Source organism: Microcaecilia unicolor, chromosome 2, assembly GCF_901765095.1.
Source record: "Microcaecilia unicolor chromosome 2, aMicUni1.1, whole genome shotgun sequence".
In the NCBI taxonomy this organism is placed as follows: Eukaryota; Metazoa; Chordata; class Amphibia; order Gymnophiona; family Siphonopidae; genus Microcaecilia; species Microcaecilia unicolor.
This window is the reverse complement of record NC_044032.1, coordinates 234,403,230-234,420,721: the sequence shown is the minus strand read 5'-3', so window position 1 is coordinate 234,420,721 and position 17,492 is coordinate 234,403,230. Positions and strand designations below refer to the sequence as shown.

The following is a 17,492-nucleotide window of genomic DNA, read 5'->3' as shown; positions in this document are numbered from 1 at the left end:
CTTGACATTTCGTCCTTTAGATTGTAAGCTCTTTTGAGCAGGGTCTGTCCTTCTTTGTTAAACTGTACAGCGCTGCATAACCCTAGTAGCGCTCTAGAAATGTTAAGTAGTAGTAGTATTTTCCCCAAATTCTCCCTTTTTTGTGATGTAAATCTCCACTTTCCCCTTGATTTTGTTTAAGTATTTCACTCTATGATTATTGACTGCTTGGTTAAATATTCTGCATATTTGGCAAGCTGTATTACACTGTGCTTTTTCTTTTAGTGACAAAGGTTGTTTACCGGTATGTGGGCTAAATGAATCAAGAACCAGACAATTTTAACTCAGCCTAACACTGTAATCAGTCCTATAAAAACAATAACATGTGAGTGTTATTTAATTTTTAAAAGCGCCTTAGTTTTTTAAAAAAATATTTTCAACTTTCTAGAGAGAAAGTTTTATGTTATTTAAACTACATGGTTTATTGTCCAGAGAACAGAAGACTCACTTTCTGTGTTAAACATCTCAAGCTTTGAAAAGTGCGTTCTTCTAAAGCAGAGGGCTCAACATTTGTAAATGCCCTTCAAGAATTTGATTGCAATTAGCTTCATTTTAACATCCAAGATTTTGAGCTAAATCAGAGAAGGTTTATAAGCTCACAAGTAAATTGTTTTATAGTTGTTATTATTATTATTAGGGTCAATATTCAAAGGGCTCCTCCCCAGTTACATCCAGTTGAACTGTCTAGCTGCCAGTATTCAGCGGTAGTTAACCAGGTAGTACCACAGAATATCGGCTCTAATAGCCATTCCCTAACTGGCTGATTCCGGGAGCAGAGTGTGGGACAAGCCATAACATAAACCAGTTAGCAGGAATGTTCAACAAAACGCTGCCCTAACTTTATCCACCGAGTTAACCAGGTACTGACCTGAATATCAGCCAGTGCTCGCTTAACTTTCAGTTTGCTGTACTAACCCTGATATTTAATGCCAGAGGCCAGCCATGCCCTGGCATTGAATATCTAGAGTTAATTCATCCCATGACTATGAGTGTCTTAGAAACTTTATAGTGCCATGGGCTGAATATTGGTGCTTTATTTTTTTTTTTACCATACTGTGGTTAAACATAAGAATGTGAATGCTAAAAATGTTTAGTTTGGTTTTGAAGACCAAATAATTTGTTTCATTGTATCTACAGAAGACAATCTGAAAGCTCAGTTTGATCTTTAGCAGAGTTTTCAATCCATTATTACTCATACTTGTTTAGAACTTGCTTGTCTATAAGCAAATTTTTAATTAATGTGCATGGAGTAAATTTTAGTGCTTGCATGACCTATCATATAATCCTTACAAGCCTTCAAGTAACACTAGTAAAAACTAGAGAATGACGTAGGGACAAAATTTTTTCCCATACCAGCCAGTCCCCGAGGACTTTCTCCCCATCCCCACAGGCTCTGTCCCCACCCCAGACGAAGATGACCCAACCCCCCTGCCCCAAGAGCCTAACCCCCCCCCCCCCCGACAGAATAGAGGGCTGGACCTCCAGCCCTCCCCTTGTGGTCTAGCGACCCCCCTTACCTTGAAATGAGGGAGTAACACTCTCCTCCTTCCAGCGCTGCCTCCAAAGTAGCAGCGTCCTGACCAGTGCATACTAGGATGCGCTGAGCGGGGCTTCCCTCCTCCCTCATTTGAAGGTATAGGAGGGGTTCAGGAGTCCCTAGACCACAAGGAGGGGGCAATAGACCACCAGGGGAGGGCTGGAGATCCAGCCCTCTATTCTGTCAGGGGGGTGGGCGGCTGGGCTCTTCTGGCAGGGGGTGGGTCATTTATTGGCGGGGGGTCTTTGGGCAGGGGAATCGGGTTATCTTCTTACGGGGGGGATGGGGGGCTTGATAGCAGGCACATGCATGCTGGACAGTGCTTCCCATTCCTCCCCAATGCTCTGTAAATCCTAAAGCCAGCTCCGAACTGGTATAGGGTTTACACAGAGCTGCCAAGGGGTCCCAATTTTTGAGAGAGAGATTTTAGTACACGCCCCCAGCCCCGCTGTGCATTGGCTCCACCCACTATACATGGCTCCGCCCCCCCCTGACACATCTCAATCCCACAGTCATTTCAGAAAATATTTTATTTAATAACCTAATACCCTTTTCAATTAGCTTTAAGAGGCCAGAACCTCCTGCCTCAGGTCAGGACAGTAGAATGCTGTTATCGTATCCTCTCCTGACCTGAGGAAGGAAGTGCTGGTCTCTGAAGGCTAATCAAAAATGTTTTAAAATCAATGACGGTATCACCTTATTTTCTATTTTGTGTTTTATTTGCATTTATTAACCTTAACTAACACAACTACCACGTTACTTTATCCTAAATTAAAAATAAAATTATTTTCTGTACCTTTGCTGTCTGGGCATTTATTTTTTCTAATTGTGTTGGTCCCAGTCTCTTGATTCTGCTTTCCTTCGTCTTCTCTTAACTGTCTTGCCAGTGTTTCCTGTCCATTTGTCATTTTTCTCTCCTTTTTCTATGTTTTCTTCAATTTATTTTTCTGCCCCACTCTCTGTCAAGATTTCATTCATTTGTACTATCCATTCTTTAATTTCCCTTTTTTTACTTTATGGCTTTTCATCTTTTCTTCACTTTTGTTCTCCCCATGCCCCTTACAATTATTCTCCAGTCTTTCACTAACTCTATCCTCTTCCCCTTTCCATCCAGCATCTCTCCTCTTTCTCTTCCCATTCTTCCAGTGTCTCCCCACCTCTTTCTCTCCCTATCCTTCCATCCAGCACCTTCCCTCATTCTCTCCTACTCTTCCATCCAGCGTTTTCCCTCTTTCTGTCCCCTACTTCTAGCATTTTTTCTCTTTCTCTCCCTCCTTTCATCCAGCATTTCTCCTCTTTCTCTCTCCATCTGACCAGCCAGGGTCTCCCCCTTGCTCCCCTTCCTGCTCCTCAACAGCTTGTCTCTCCCCTGCCCTTTTCCATGTCCCCTTTCTCCCACTATCTGTCCATTGATCTCTCTTTCTTTGTACCCCTCTTCTATCCAGAATCCCCACTCTTATTTCTTTCTTTCCATCCAGCTTCTCCCCTTTCACCTCCATCCAGCATGTCCCCTTTCTCTTTCTCTCTCCCATCCAACATCTCCCCTCGCTCTCCACATTCTGTCCAGTGTCTCCCTCCTTTCATCCATCTCCTCTCCCTTCCTCCTTTCATCCAGTGTCTCCCCTTTTTCTGTCCCCATCCAATATCTTTGATCTCTCCCCCCCCCCTCCATGCAACATACACACCGACACACTCTTTCTTGCTCCTTCCTTTCTAAACAAAATCTTTTTTTCTATTCTCCTCCACCCCAGCACTTTTTGTTTCCCCGTACCTTAGTTCCCCAGGCACCCAAATGGCTGCTATGTCCTGGGATCAGCCAGGGAGCTCAGCTGCATCCCTTCTACACGCTGCCACTGTGAGCAGCCTCAGCAAAAGAAGAAAATGAAGTGCGGGGCTGCAGCAGCCTTCAGGCATGCGCTGTCGGTCTGCCGGTCCTCTGCCCCCGGAACAGGAAATTGACATCAGTGGGGGCAAAGGACGGCAGAGCCGACAGCGCATGCCTGAAGGCTGCTGCGGCCCCATGCTTCATTTTCTTCTTTTGCTGAGGCTGCTCACAGAGATGCAGCGGAGGATCATCTCAGCCATAGGAGCCAACTTTTCAAAATGATTGGGGGTGCTGAATTTTTTTTTTTTACAGGTGGTGCAGTCCCCCCTCCCTCTCTCCGTCCCCCTCCCTCTCCTCATCCCCCCTCCACCATCCCCCCTCCCTCTCCCCTCACCCCCTCCCTCCCTCCCTTCCTTCGAGTTCAAGGCCCCCCTCCCTCCCCTCTCTCTCTCCTTTCCCTCCCCCTCCCTCCAAGTTCCAGGGTCCCCCTCCCTCCCTGCCTACCTCCGAGTTCAGGGTTCCCTCCCTCCTTCTGAGTTCCACAGTGCCCCTCCCTCCCTCTGAGTCCCAGGGTCCCCTCCCTCCCTCCGAGTTCCACAGGATCCCCCTCCGAGTTCCACAGGGGGTCCCCCCTCCCTCACTCCCTCCCTCCCTTCGAGTTCCAGGCCCCCTCCCTCCGAATTTTAAAAGCCATCTTGATTTACCTCGTCGGGGTTACGGCGGCCGGCAGCAGCGGTAAAAAGCATGCAGGCTCGGCCCTTCGTTCGTTTTTCCCTTCTCTCTCTCTTAGCTCTGGTCCCGCCCTTGTGGAAACAGGAAATGAGGGCGGGACCAGAGCTGAGAGAGATGGGAAAAACAAACGAAGGGCCGAGCCTGCACACTTTTTACCGATGAGGTAAGTCAAGATGACTTAAAATTTGGAGGCCGGGGCCTAGAACTCGAAGGGAGGGACAACGACCCTGGTACTCAGAGGGGGGGGGGGACCCTGGTACTCGGAGGCGCCTATGATCTCAGCGGGAGATTTTCCCGCTTTGGCGGGAGATGACCCGCCAATATGGGAGATGGCAGGTCTGTTTACAGAAGTTGCAGTGCCCTAGTTTGGTGTGCTGCCCGTTGAGCATTGGGGAGAAATACAGATGTCCCTGTTTTGCATGCATTTGCATGCTATTAGCATTCAGAGCCAGCGAGCGCATTGTTACACGCGCTGGTTGGCTCTGCAGGCGCTAGTCCAGAGCTAATGGCCTCTAGCGCCCGTGTTTGCTTTTGATCAACTCCCACCCCCAAGAAACAGACACATTTGCAGGAAAAAGAGAGCCTAGCACATGTAGAGGTTATATTTCAATAAAGTTTCTTGAATTAGAATCTGAAAGAAAAGGGGAGGCACTCGCTTCCTTCTTCCCCTTTTTTGTTTGTTCTCTCTGTGACAATGTGTCCAAATGGGTTAGTTTTGTTCATACTATGAATGAAGTTCCCTCTGTATACGCATCGTGACCAAATTTGTCAATAAAGTTTTACAGCCGAGGCAGTAGGGATGCATTCTTCCCCCATTTTTCTGACGTTCTATCCTTCCGTCACGTCTCTACTCTCCAGGTTCCTTCTCTCGCTTCCGAACCACGTGCGTTCCTTCCTTGCTGCTGCGCTGTTGTTCCTGCGCTGGACTCTGCATGGCGAGTCCAGGGCATTGCCTTTCCTATGAGGGCTGTAACTTCCTACGCCAGCGGCTCGTTCTCGCCACACTGAGTGGTCGGTCGGTGAAGATCCGTAGGATCCGGGCCCGCGATGAGAACCCCGGGATCAGAGGTGAGTCTCCATTTGGCAGGTGGTGATGGTGGCTGGTCGGGTCTGGGCCGGAGAGTGGATGTATTGGGAAATGTGCTAAGCTAGCGTATATAGAGGTGGACTAACGCCTGTCAATATTTTTACCACGTTGAGGGTTGCATTCTCTTTTTGCTCTTAACGTTGTTGCCGTTTGCATAGTTTTAAGGCGCCCGCCGCCCAGGCATGGAAATTGTGTAGAGGTATTGTTGGTGTTTGATAAGGGTTGTGGGTTTTCAAACGCCGTGATGTGATCATTGTCACGACAGTGAGTCACTAGGGTTCGGTAATCGGCGGGCCCATTTCAAACTTGCTGCGACTGTTCCCCAGACCAGCCATGTTTGGAATCTGTTTACAGTTCATCAGCAGGCGCCTTTGGCACCAACTGATGCTGCCTCATCACAGTGCAATGTGTTTACGATTTTTAACAAACCTGTAAGTGTTCAGAGCTTATACAATGAGCTTGTTCAGCAAGTAGTTGGTATAATTGCTGTCAGGTAAAAAAGGCTGCTTTGCAGTCCAAATATGCAGACATTACAATTTAATAAAAAATGTGTGGGATTTATGTAACTTGATGAATCAGCAGCCAATTTGGCCTGTTTCCTAAATCATAAATAATACTCTTTTTACCACCATATATAAACCTTGGAAGTAAAATTTCAGCCACGGACTGAACACTTCCATTTTGCCAGCTTCTTCTACTGTAGTGTGTTAGCATTTATATTTTTCTTGATTTGAGCCAATCCCGTGATGTTTTGTTTCTCTCTAGTACTGTAGAAGTACATGGGGACCAGACTAAGTGTTCTGTCACAGGACCCTCATGCAGCATGTGACAGTATTTGGCATCAAACGCTTGTGTATAACTCAGCTGTATATTTGCTGTAGATTAACTGGTTTAGACTATTGCAGTTCATTAGATTGTGCTTATGACTTGTCAGTTATATTCTGAATTGTACCTTATTTTGTAAATGTAGCATTAAGGATAAAATAATTTTGTTTAATAGGTGAACATCTGTCTGAGATAGTTTAATACATTGCAGACCTGCCAACTCTTCTGTATTGGATAAAGAGTCTTCTGCTTCTGGAGTCCACCCCTCAAGCACGAGCTGGATACTGCCATTAATATAGGGAATTTGGGAGGCAGAGCAAAAGAATGCTGGAGCATTTCCTTTTTGCAGGCACAACCAAAAGATCTAAGATCTGTAGTAGGAGGCATTGACCTGCAAGATCTAAAGTTAGTAGAGATATTGCCAGAGAGAAAATGGAGCATAGACTGTGCTGGGATAGGCTTAGCTACTGCAGGGAGGTGGCTTTATTTTATTTATATTTGGTGCATTTTTACCCCACATTTTCCCACATAAGCAGGCGCAATGTGGCTTACATTAAGTCAAGAGGATACAGTTCAATACAGAGATGGCACAGAAACAGAATGTGACAGGAGGGGAAGGTACATGGGAGGACACGGGTAAATGACAGGGGTGAAGAGCCAACAAGAGAGGTTAAACAGAGGAGTAGCCAGGGGGATAAGCCTTGGCGAATAAGAAGGTTTTTAAGGTCTTCTTGAACTGATGATGGTCGACGAGCTCCTTAAGCTGTCGCGGCAGAACATTCCAGGATTGTGGACTGAAGTAGGGGAAAGACGAAGCATAAAGAGTCTTATATTTTACATGCCTGCAGGTAGGGTAATGAAGATTGAGATAGGTCCTTGCAGATCTCAGGGCATTGTGCAGCGCTGCGTACGCCTTGTAGCGCTATAGAAATGCTAAATAGTAGTAGTAGTAGAGGGCAGATCGATTAGAGTAAGCATGTATTCAGGGGCTTCACAATAAATTATCTTGTGTGTAAGTGAACTGATTTTAAATGTAATATGGTCTTTGACGGGGAGCCAGTGTAGTTGAATACGGAGTGGCTGAGCAGGAACAAAGCGAGATTTTCCCAGGATAAGTCTTGCAGCCATGTTTTGAGCAGTCTCAAGCCGTTTCAGAATATAGTCCCGGCAATCGGCATAGATCCCGCTGCAGTAGTCTATGTGGGACAGGACCAGCCAGTGAACAAGGGTACGGAATAGCTCCTGTGTTAAGAAATGCCTGATACGCTTCAGACTCCACATTGCATAGAACATTCGTTTTGTGATGATGTGCACTTGATTGTCCAGACGTAAGTGGTTATCCAACACAACTCCAAGGATTCTCAGGCTAGTGGAGATTGGAAGTTGGCAGTCCTTAACGGTGAGTGTACTGTGGGCAACTTTATTGTACTGGGATGAAAGGGTCTTGATTAAGCTTAAACAGAAACGCCTTAGCCCAGGAATCCATGATGGAAAAACTGGCGCCTATTTGATCAGAGATTTCGGCTGGTGTTCACCGGAAAGGGATGTAGATGGTCACATCATCTACATAAATGAATGGGTTAAGGCCTAGTTTAGATAGTGCCTTTGCTAGCGGAATCAGTATGACATTGAAAAGGATTGGTGAAAGGGGTGAGCCCTGAGGTACCCCACAATTGGCTTTCCATGGCGCAGAAATGTTGGAATTATCTTTGACTTGGTAGGTACGGGAGGATAGGAAACCCTTGATCCTGTTTAGCACGTTCCCACTTATTCCGAATGTGTCCAGCAGATACAATAAAAGCTCGTGATCCACCATGTCGAACGCGCTGGACATGTCAAATTGGAGTAATAAGAGTAATAAGTTTCAAGTAGGTGAACACCTGAAGGGGTTGGGGAATAAGTTGCTGAAGAAGGGGTTGGGGCAGGCAGGGGTATGTGCTGAAAATCTCCTGCTTATACATTGCTCCGCCTTGAGGACAGTTCTAACAGTAGTTCTTATTTGGAAACAGAGGGATGGATTAATCGCTGATTCCCAAACCTATCCTGGGGAACTGCATGGCCAATCAGTTTTCAGGATATCTACAATGAATATGCATGGGAGAGATTTGCTTATACTGCCTCTCAAGGTCTCACCCAGCCCTTCTTATTCTACGTATGTATTTAGATTATAAAAAGGTTAATATATTCAAGAAATTGTCAATCTATGTATCTATAGTTTTCAAATATTACTATTTAATGTACTGCTAGTTCAGTAACCAGAATCCAGTAATACTGTATTCTGAGCAGGCACATCTATACAGTAGGTCTTAGTCCTTACATGTTTTACACCTAGGTCAGGCGTTCTCACCATAGTCCTCAGGATACACCCAGCCAGTTGGGTTTTCAGGATACCTATGGGTGAAATTATATGAGAGAGTTTCATGCAGATCTTCATTCTGTGCAAATATATTTTAAGCATATTGTGGATATCCTGAAAATTGGACTAGCTAGGTGTGTCCTGAGGACTTAGTTGAGAATTACTATGCTAGCTGCATGCCCTGAGCCTTCAGGTGAGTTTCAAATGAAGACAAGGTGCTCCTCGCAAATAGAAGTTTAGAATTTTTAAAATGTTTGCAATTGGAGCATTTTACTGCTCTGTACAAGTTACCTCCCTTCTTTTTCTTGGATCCGGTGATTTTTGTTTTTAGGCCCTATCACTGTCATGCTTGAGGTAGTTGAACCTTTAGGCCACAGTCGAGTTTACTCTACCCACCTGGCCTGAAGGCTAGGCAGGCCCCAAATGGTGGTAGGCGGGTCTTGCCCTGGCGGAGACGAGACCAGAGGGTGGCTCTTAGGCCAGCCCTGAAGGGCTCTTCTGACAGTCAGTACCAGGTGTTGGCCCTTAAGAAGGTCTTTGGAGGCTGACCCGACAGAGCCAGGGAGAAGCAGGAACCAGAAGGCCTGGAGACCAGGGACAGCAGAAGACTCAAGAACAAGATGATGGACACAGACTGGACTGGGGCTCGAACAAGGCAAAAGGTAAAGTGGGAGACACAAGCTGAAGTGGACAGGAACAGGACTGGAGATGGACCACAGGGACACGGCTGGGGGCAATTGGAACAGGACTGGATCCAAAGACTAAAGGAAGGCTGCAACACACACCTATATACAGTGGGGGAAATAAGTATTTGATCCCTTGCTGATTTTGTAAGTTTGCCCACTGACAAAGACATGAGCAGCCCATAATTGAAGGGTAGGTTATTGGTAACAGTGAGAGATAGCACATCACAAATTAAATCCGGAAAATCACATTGTGGAAAGTATATGAATTTATTTGCATTCTGCAGAGGGAAATAAGTATTTGATCCCCCACCAACCAGTAAGAGATCTGGCCCCTACAGACCAGGTAGATGCTCCAAATCAACTCGTTACCTGCATGACAGACAGCTGTCGGCAATGGTCACCTGTATGAAAGACACCTGTCCACAGACTCAGTGAATCAGTCAGACTCTAACCTCTACAAAATGGCCAAGAGCAAGGAGCTGTCTAAGGATGTCAGGGACAAGATCATACACCTGCACAAGGCTGGAATGGGCTACAAAACCATCAGTAAGACGCTGGGCGAGAAGGAGACAACTGTTGGTGCCATAGTAAGAAAATGGAAGAAGTACAAAATGACTGTCAATCGACAAAGATCTGGGGCTCCACGCAAAATCTCACCTCGTGGGGTATCCTTGATCATGAGGAAGGTTAGAAATCAGCCTACAACTACAAGGGGGGAACTTGTCAATGATCTCAAGGCAGCTGGGACCACTGTCACCACGAAACCATTGGTAACACATTACGACATAACGGATTGCAATCCTGCAGTGCCCGCAAGGTCCCCCTGCTCCGGAAGGCACATGTGACGGCCCGTCTGAAGTTTGCCAGTGAACACCTGGATGATGCCGAGAGTGATTGGGAGAAGGTGCTGTGGTCAGATGAGACAAAAATTGAGCTCTTTGGCATGAACTCAACTCGCCGTGTTTGGAGGAAGAGAAATGCTGCCTATGACCCAAAGAACACCGTCCCCACTGTCAAGCATGGAGGTGGAAATGTTATGTTTTGGGGGTGTTTCTCTGCTAAGGGCACAGGACTACTTCACCGCATCAATGGGAGAATGGATGGGGCCATGTACCGTACAATTCTGAGTGACAACCTCCTTCCCTCTGCCAGGGCCTTAAAAATGGGTCGTGGCTGGGTCTTCCAGCACGACAATGACCCAAAACATACAGCCAAGGCAACAAAGGAGTGGCTCAGGAAGAAGCACATTAGGGTCATGGAGTGGCCTAGCCAGTCACCAGACCTTAATCCCATTGAAAACTTATGGAGGGAGCTGAAGCTGCGAGTTGCCAAGCGACAGCCCAGAACTCTTAATGATTTAGAGATGATCTGCAAAGAGGAGTGGACCAAAATTCCTCCTGACATGTGTGCAAACCTCATCATCAACTACAGAAGACGTCTGACCGCTGTGCTTGCCAACAAGGGTTTTGCCACCAAGTATTAGGTCTTGTTTGCCAGAGGGATTAAATACTTATTTCCCTCTGCAGAATGCAAATAAATTCATATACTTTCCACAATGTGATTTTCCGGATTTAATTTGTGATGTGCTATCTCTCACTGTTACCAATAACCTACCCTTCAATTATGGGCTGCTCATGTCTTTGTCAGTGGGCAAACTTACAAAATCAGCAAGGGATCAAATACTTATTTCCCCCACTGTAGGCTAAACGACCCATTGTAAAGGCACTGGCTAGGAGTCAGGAACTTCTTTATATACTACCAGACAGGAAATGATGACATCACCCAGTGCCCTTTTGCAGGGCTATAAAGGAAACGCAGGGTTTTTCTTGGCACAGAATGTTGCTGGAGACCACGGAAAACAGGTGAGAGGCATGACAATCGCGCATCAAGACACTGAGAGAGTAATTGCAAAGACATAAATCTTACATAAATAGCATCTAAATTGAAAGTGCTGACACTTAGCATGCCCAAACTCTTTCTCTGGATATGCCTACTCCAGAGTTGCTCCCAAATAAAGAAAAAAGCCTTCTGTAGTTTCTGCAACACCTAATAGGTAGCACCTGAAATAGAAAAAATAACTGGCAACACATTCATCAACACTGATGTACGTCCCCACCAAGAGAGCCATAACTCCCTCCAGCTAGAGAGATCTCTTTGACTCTGATGAACAATATGGGCATAATTAAGATGGAATAGAGCAGATGGGTCCCGTGGAAGCATAATACCCAAGTATTGAACTGCATTGGAAGCTATTTTAAAAGGAAAATAATTCCTCAGCATCTCCATTTTTATCTGAAATATTTAAGCCTAAAAATTCAGACTTGTCCATGTTGACCTTTAAAGCCAGCCACCCTCCTGTACCCCTCCACTTCATTGAGAATTATAGTAAGTGTCAACCCCAGGTGCCGGACATATAACAATGCATCATTGGCAAACAGTGCTATTTTGTGTCCCACATGCCTCACCTGTATACCCTACACATCTGGATTAGCTCTAATATACTCCTCAAAAGGCTCAATGGACAAGACAAACAATAGGGGCGACAATGGACACCCCTGTCTCATGCCTTGCTCTGTGTAAAAAGGGTCTATGCAGCTGGTAAGGGTGCTGGATGAAGTAATAATTTAAAAACTGTGTTATGAGTTTACTCGGGTTCCCTCTGTCTAACATTTTGTTTAAAGATCAGAAACCATTCAGGGTAATTATGGTGTATATTCAATAATAGGGGAAATCAGGAGGGGGTCATAGTTTTTCAAATCACTGTATGTATGTCTAAAATATAACATGACATCTCAAAAGACCCAAAAACGCTTCCTTGGTCCACCTTTGGGCCTACCTCATTCTTTTATTGGCTTGCTTGACATTGTGTTGTGGATTGTGTCCTTTTTGTTTTCTGCTCCCCACCCCCCCAAAAAAATAAAATATACCATATACTGTTTTGGTGGTTTTGAGGTTGCGATAATGAGGTAGGCAGGGCAATATCCACTTTAATACCCCTTCTCCATCTCCCCGATGTGAGTAATGTGAATTGGGTGGAATTATGAATTCTTGGACCCTGCAGGGTTATGAAAGATTACGCAAATTCTTGTAAAGGTGAAGTAGTCACGGAAGGTTGAAGAGCACTTATTTCTAGGATAAGCATCATAAAATCTGTTTTACTCTTTTGGGATCTTACCAAGTACTTGGACCTGAATTGGCCACAGTTGGATACAGAATATTGGGTTTGATGGGCCTTCGGTCTGTCCTGGGGGCAGTTTTTCCAAATGGGTTATTTTTACATAGCATAATAAAGGTCGTTAGATAAAGACCTGCCACGGTCCATCCAGTCTTCACAGCGAGTTGACCAAATTAGAATCTGGCACTCTGCTCAGGTCCATTTTTTTTTTTCATGATTTAACACTGGTATATTTAATCTCTGTCTCTCCCAGCCAGTTTTGGGCACAGACCATAGTAGTCTGGCCTACACCGGTCCTACTTTCCAACTACTGGAATTGCCATCTAAGCCCACTCCAGACTTGATGCTGATCTGTTTTTGCCATTTATGGGACACAGACTGTAGAAGTCTGCCTGGTATTGATCTTAACTTATAACCTCTGAAGCTACTGTCAAAGCTCACTCCAGTTAAGAGGTCATTTAAGTTTTACTTTACTTCCATCCTTTGTCTATATAGTATTCCTTTATGTTTATCATGCACTCTTGAATTCTGGATTTTTTACTTCGTCCATGACAGTAATGAGCCTCATTTCTAAATCAGGGCATGTGGAGTATGACAGTGCTTATGTTTTTATGTACTATGTACTCAGTGCTCTATACAAACATCTTGGCACAACATGTACTGCAAATATGCCTCTTGCAGGTGGTATTATTGTCAGGTAGCTTTATAACTGTTAGGGTAACTCAGCAGCTTTCACAAAGACAAAGTCTGTTGGATAATTCTGTTGTAACATTATCCAAAGGGAAGGGGGGTAGGGGATGTGTGTATTTTATTTTATTGTATTTTTTTGCTTTCAGAGTTATAGCTTAAGGCTTTTTTTAGCTGTCTAAATCTGGTTCATTAAGCTCCTAGTAATAGCCAAGAGTGATTTAAATTGTTATAGGATGAGAGCCTTAATATTGCCTTCAAAGTCGTATGCCACCTGTGTAGACAGCCTCTGAGACTGGTATGCTGCTCTATGGGAGATACTCTCGCGCATCTCTGCTCCAATAAGCATACTGTTTGAGATGAGACCCTAGAGCTAGTGCTGCATGTGACTGGCCTAGCCAGCGCTGTGTTCTGTTGTTGACAGAGACCACACTGGGTCTTTGGAAGATGCAAAAATCACAGAATATGTACTGTAAAATGTGTAGATTTTGCCCAGTAGATTTCAGTTGATTTGTGACCATCTCCTCGCTCCTCTGTCCAATGTCGATCCAATGTCGCTGTTTTCCAATCCTCCTGTTTGTTCTACAAAATTTATAAAGTTGCCAGTCTATCAGTAATTTCATAGTGGCTCACAGGAAAAGCACAATGCAAACCACTTACAATATATTAAAAACATGCAGTCCCTAATATTACAAGTTCACTTGTAATTTTGTTCTTTGTGTCTACCATTTTGAGAAGTTCATCTCTTTACATGAAGACTTCCTTTAAAAATGCAGCAGTTTGTACCAGTACTAACCACACAACTCTTTTCAAAAATATTTGTCCTGATTATTTACATAATTTTGTGGATAGAGTGTGCTGTTATACGCTATTTGCGTAAAGCTTGTGTATACCAGGGGGAAAGGTCGGGCAGGCTGGGAGTCTTGCACAAGTGTATAAAATTCAGCTCTTTTGTGTATTATAAGTCAGCATTAGGCCAGCAACAAAGCAGGCCTAACTTATGTGGATGAACATAGACAGAGTTAAGCTCCAGCACTCAATATTTATTAGGTGAGTATTTTCTGCTATCAATCCCACAGTTTTCACCTTTTTGCTGAAACATGATCTTATTCCAGGTTTTCATTAGTTCAATTACTGTTTGTGTCCAATGTCGCAGAGAAGCTATTCTATACGCTCATCATTCCCGGACATTCTTTCTTTTGAAAACTGTTTCTTGTCCATTATTTGTACTTTGAGGTATTTGATTCTCTCACATTTTGTTCTCTTCAAGATTATGCAGTTTAGGTTCTTAGTTCTCATTTCATAGGGCTTTTGGTGCAGACCCAGAACCGTTGTGGTAGTTTTTCTCTGAATGGCCTCCATCTTTTTTTGTAGAGATTCATAGGAGTGGCCTTCAGAATTAGACAACTACCTGTAGAAAGGCATTATTTTCTCCTTTTTAAAAAAAAAAAAAAAAGCTGGTTTAGACCTCTCTCCTTATTCACTCTAGTATCCATCTTATCTCGGTGTAGCTCAGTTGTGTTTTTTTGTTACATTTGTACCCCGCGCTTTCCCACTCATGGCAGGCTCAATGCAGCTTACATACTATATACAGGTACTTATTTGTACCTGGGGCAATGGAGGGTTAAGTGACTTGCCCATAGTCACAAGGAGCTGCCTGTGCCTGAAGTGGGAATTGAACTCAGTTCCTCAGGACCAAAGTCCACCACCCTAACCACTAGGCCACTCCTCCACTAGTTGCCTATCTATTTTTACATTTATATCCCACCTCAACCCAAAGTGGGTATCAATAAAACAAACAAAAAACCAAAAATACAATCAAAATCTAAATGACATAAGTCCATCCATAGTCAATGCAGTGATATGTTAATAAATAGACATGAAGGAGGGTGTTTGAAGGTCAGTTTATTCCTCATAGTTCTGTAACAATGGTGGAAGGCACATACTTTTTTTCTACATATTCATATTCTTCTTGATATAATTTAATATGTGAAAAATCCCAGCTGTACCCATGCTAATAGGTACAGCCAGGTAAATTACAATAAAGAACACAAGAAATGAAATCAAAAGCAAGGTGGAATAACAAGAAACAGACAAAACAAAGAGCTAGCCTCTAAACTACTGGATTACATTGGAGAGCCCTAGCATTCACCATCTCGTTTATAAAAAAGCTCAACTGAGTGGACAAGTTAAATGCTAAGAAATGGCAAGTCAACTGCAAAGCGCTGATAAGGAAGGCAAAGAAAGACTTTGAAAAAAGCTATGGAGACAAAAACACATAATAAAACATTTTAAATTAATATTAGAAACAGGAAGCAAAAGAATCAGCTGGATCGCTAGGTGACGGGTAAAAGGGGCACTCTGGAAAGACAAGACCATAGCGCAGAGACTAAATTAATTCTTTGCTTCGGTCTTCACTGAGGAAGATGTATGAGAGATACCAGTGCCAGTGTATTTAATGTTGACAAGTCAGAGAAACCGAAACAAATCTCTGTAAAGCTGGAAGATGAAATGGGGCAATTTGATAAATGAAAGAGCAGCAGTCACCTGAACTGGATGATATACATCTCAAAGTACTGCTAGAACAGAAAAATGAACTGGCAGAGCTATAGTTTGAAATATGCAATTTATCTTTAAAATCAAGCATGGTACTGGAACAGTGAAGGGAGGCCAATGTAACAACAGTTTTTTAAAAGGGTTCCAGAGGTAATCTGGGAAATTATAGACTGGTGAGCCCGATGTTGGTGCTGAGCAAAATGATAGAGACATAAAGAACAAAATTACAGAGCATATACATAGGCATGGATTAATGAGAGAAAGCCAACATGAATTTAGTCAAAGGAAATCTTATCTTGCCAATCTACTACATTTCTTTGAAGGAGTGAGTAAACGTGGATAAAGGTGAACTGGTCAATATTATATATCTGCATTTTCAAAAGGCATTTGACAAAGTACTTTATGAACAATTCCTGAGGAAGTTAGAAAGTCATGAGATGGGGGGGGGGGGGGGGTAGTGTCCTCTATATTAAGAACTGGTTAAAACATAGAAAACAGAGTAGGGTTAAATGGACAGTATTTGCAAAGGAGAAGGGTAGATAGTGGGGTTCTCCAAGGGTCTGTGCTGGGATCGCTGCTTTTTAACATTTATAAATGATCTAGAGATGGGAATAACTAATGAGGTAATTAAATGGAAGATTGTGAAAAATTGCAAGAGGACCTTATGAGACTGGGTGTCCAAATGGCAGATAGTATTTAATGTGAGCAAATGCAAAATGATGCATGTGGGAAAGAGGAACTCAAACTATAGCTACATGATGTAAGGTTCCACATTAGGAGTCGCTGCCTAGAAACAGGATCTAGGTGTCCTCATTGATACATTGAAACTCTCTGCTCAGTGTGCAGTGGTGGCTAAGAAAACAAATAAAATGTTAGGAATCAATAGGAAAGGAATGAAAAACAAAACTGAGACTATTTTAATGCCTTTGTATCGCTCCATGGTGCAACTGCACTTTGAATACTATGTGCAGTTTCTAGTCACTGTATCTAAAAAAAAAAGATATAACGGAATTACAAAAGGTACAGAGAAGGTTGACAAAAATGATGAAGGGGATAGGATGACTTCCCTGTGAGAACAGGCTAAAGCGGCTAAGGCTCTTCAGCTGAGGGGAGATATGATAAGAGGTCTAAAAAAAATACTGAGTGGAGCGGAACTTGTTTACTCTTTTCAAAAACGACTAGGGGACACGCAGTGAAGCTACTAAGTAGTAAATTTAAAACAAATTGGAGAAAATATTTCTTCACTCAATGTGTTGTTCAGCTCTGGAATTTGTTGATAGAGAATGTAGTAAAAGCAATTAGCATAGCAGGGTTTAAAAAGGTTTGAGTAATTTCCTAAAAGAAAAGTCCTTAAACCATTATTAGGATTGACTTGGGAAAATCCACTGCTTATTTCTAGGATAAGCAGCATAAAATCTGTTTTACTCTTTTGGGATCTTGCCAGGTAATTGTGACATGGATTGGCCACTGTTGGAAACAGGATACTGGACCTGATGGACCTTGGGTCTGTCCCAGTACGGCAGTGCTTATATTATTTAGGGTTAAAGGGAAATGTAGGCCTTATTTTCAATCCTACTGACACATTTGAAAGGATATCATACAACACATCATGCCCAGAGAGAACACCACTTGCCACTTGGCCACTCTCTTGGGTTGTTTTAAAGACATCAATAAAAATTATAGCACGATCCCTTGAAAATACTGAACCTGATATTTAAGGAGACTTTTATGCAGTGACACCAATGCCAACTACATTACGTACGTGTTTTTTTTTCTGACTTGGGAGTTGGGGGTTTATATGTGTTAAACCATAGCTGAAGCTTAAACTCATAACATTGTGTTAACCAGGGGGTGGGGCCAGGGCCTGGCAACAAAGTTATCCATGGAGGAATTGAGTCGCTTTATGTTGACCCATCTTTCAGCAGTGCCACTTGAACACATAAAAGCATAGCACAACACCACTGAATATTCAAATTAAGTAAAGTGC

At 43.5% G+C, this 17,492-nt stretch overlaps 1 protein-coding gene across 1 annotated transcript in view; it reads left to right on the top strand.

Annotated features, from left to right (window-relative positions):
- Positions 1–4,971: 4,971 nt before the first annotated feature.
- Positions 4,972–17,492, top strand: part of RCL1 (RNA terminal phosphate cyclase like 1) — a 106,058-nt gene continuing 93,537 nt past the window's right edge. The window contains exon 1 of the mRNA XM_030193801.1: positions 4,972–5,201. Coding sequence (XP_030049661.1) covers positions 5,066–5,201 — 136 coding nt within the window. The 5' untranslated portion in view covers positions 4,972–5,065. The remainder of the gene's footprint in view (positions 5,202–17,492) is intronic.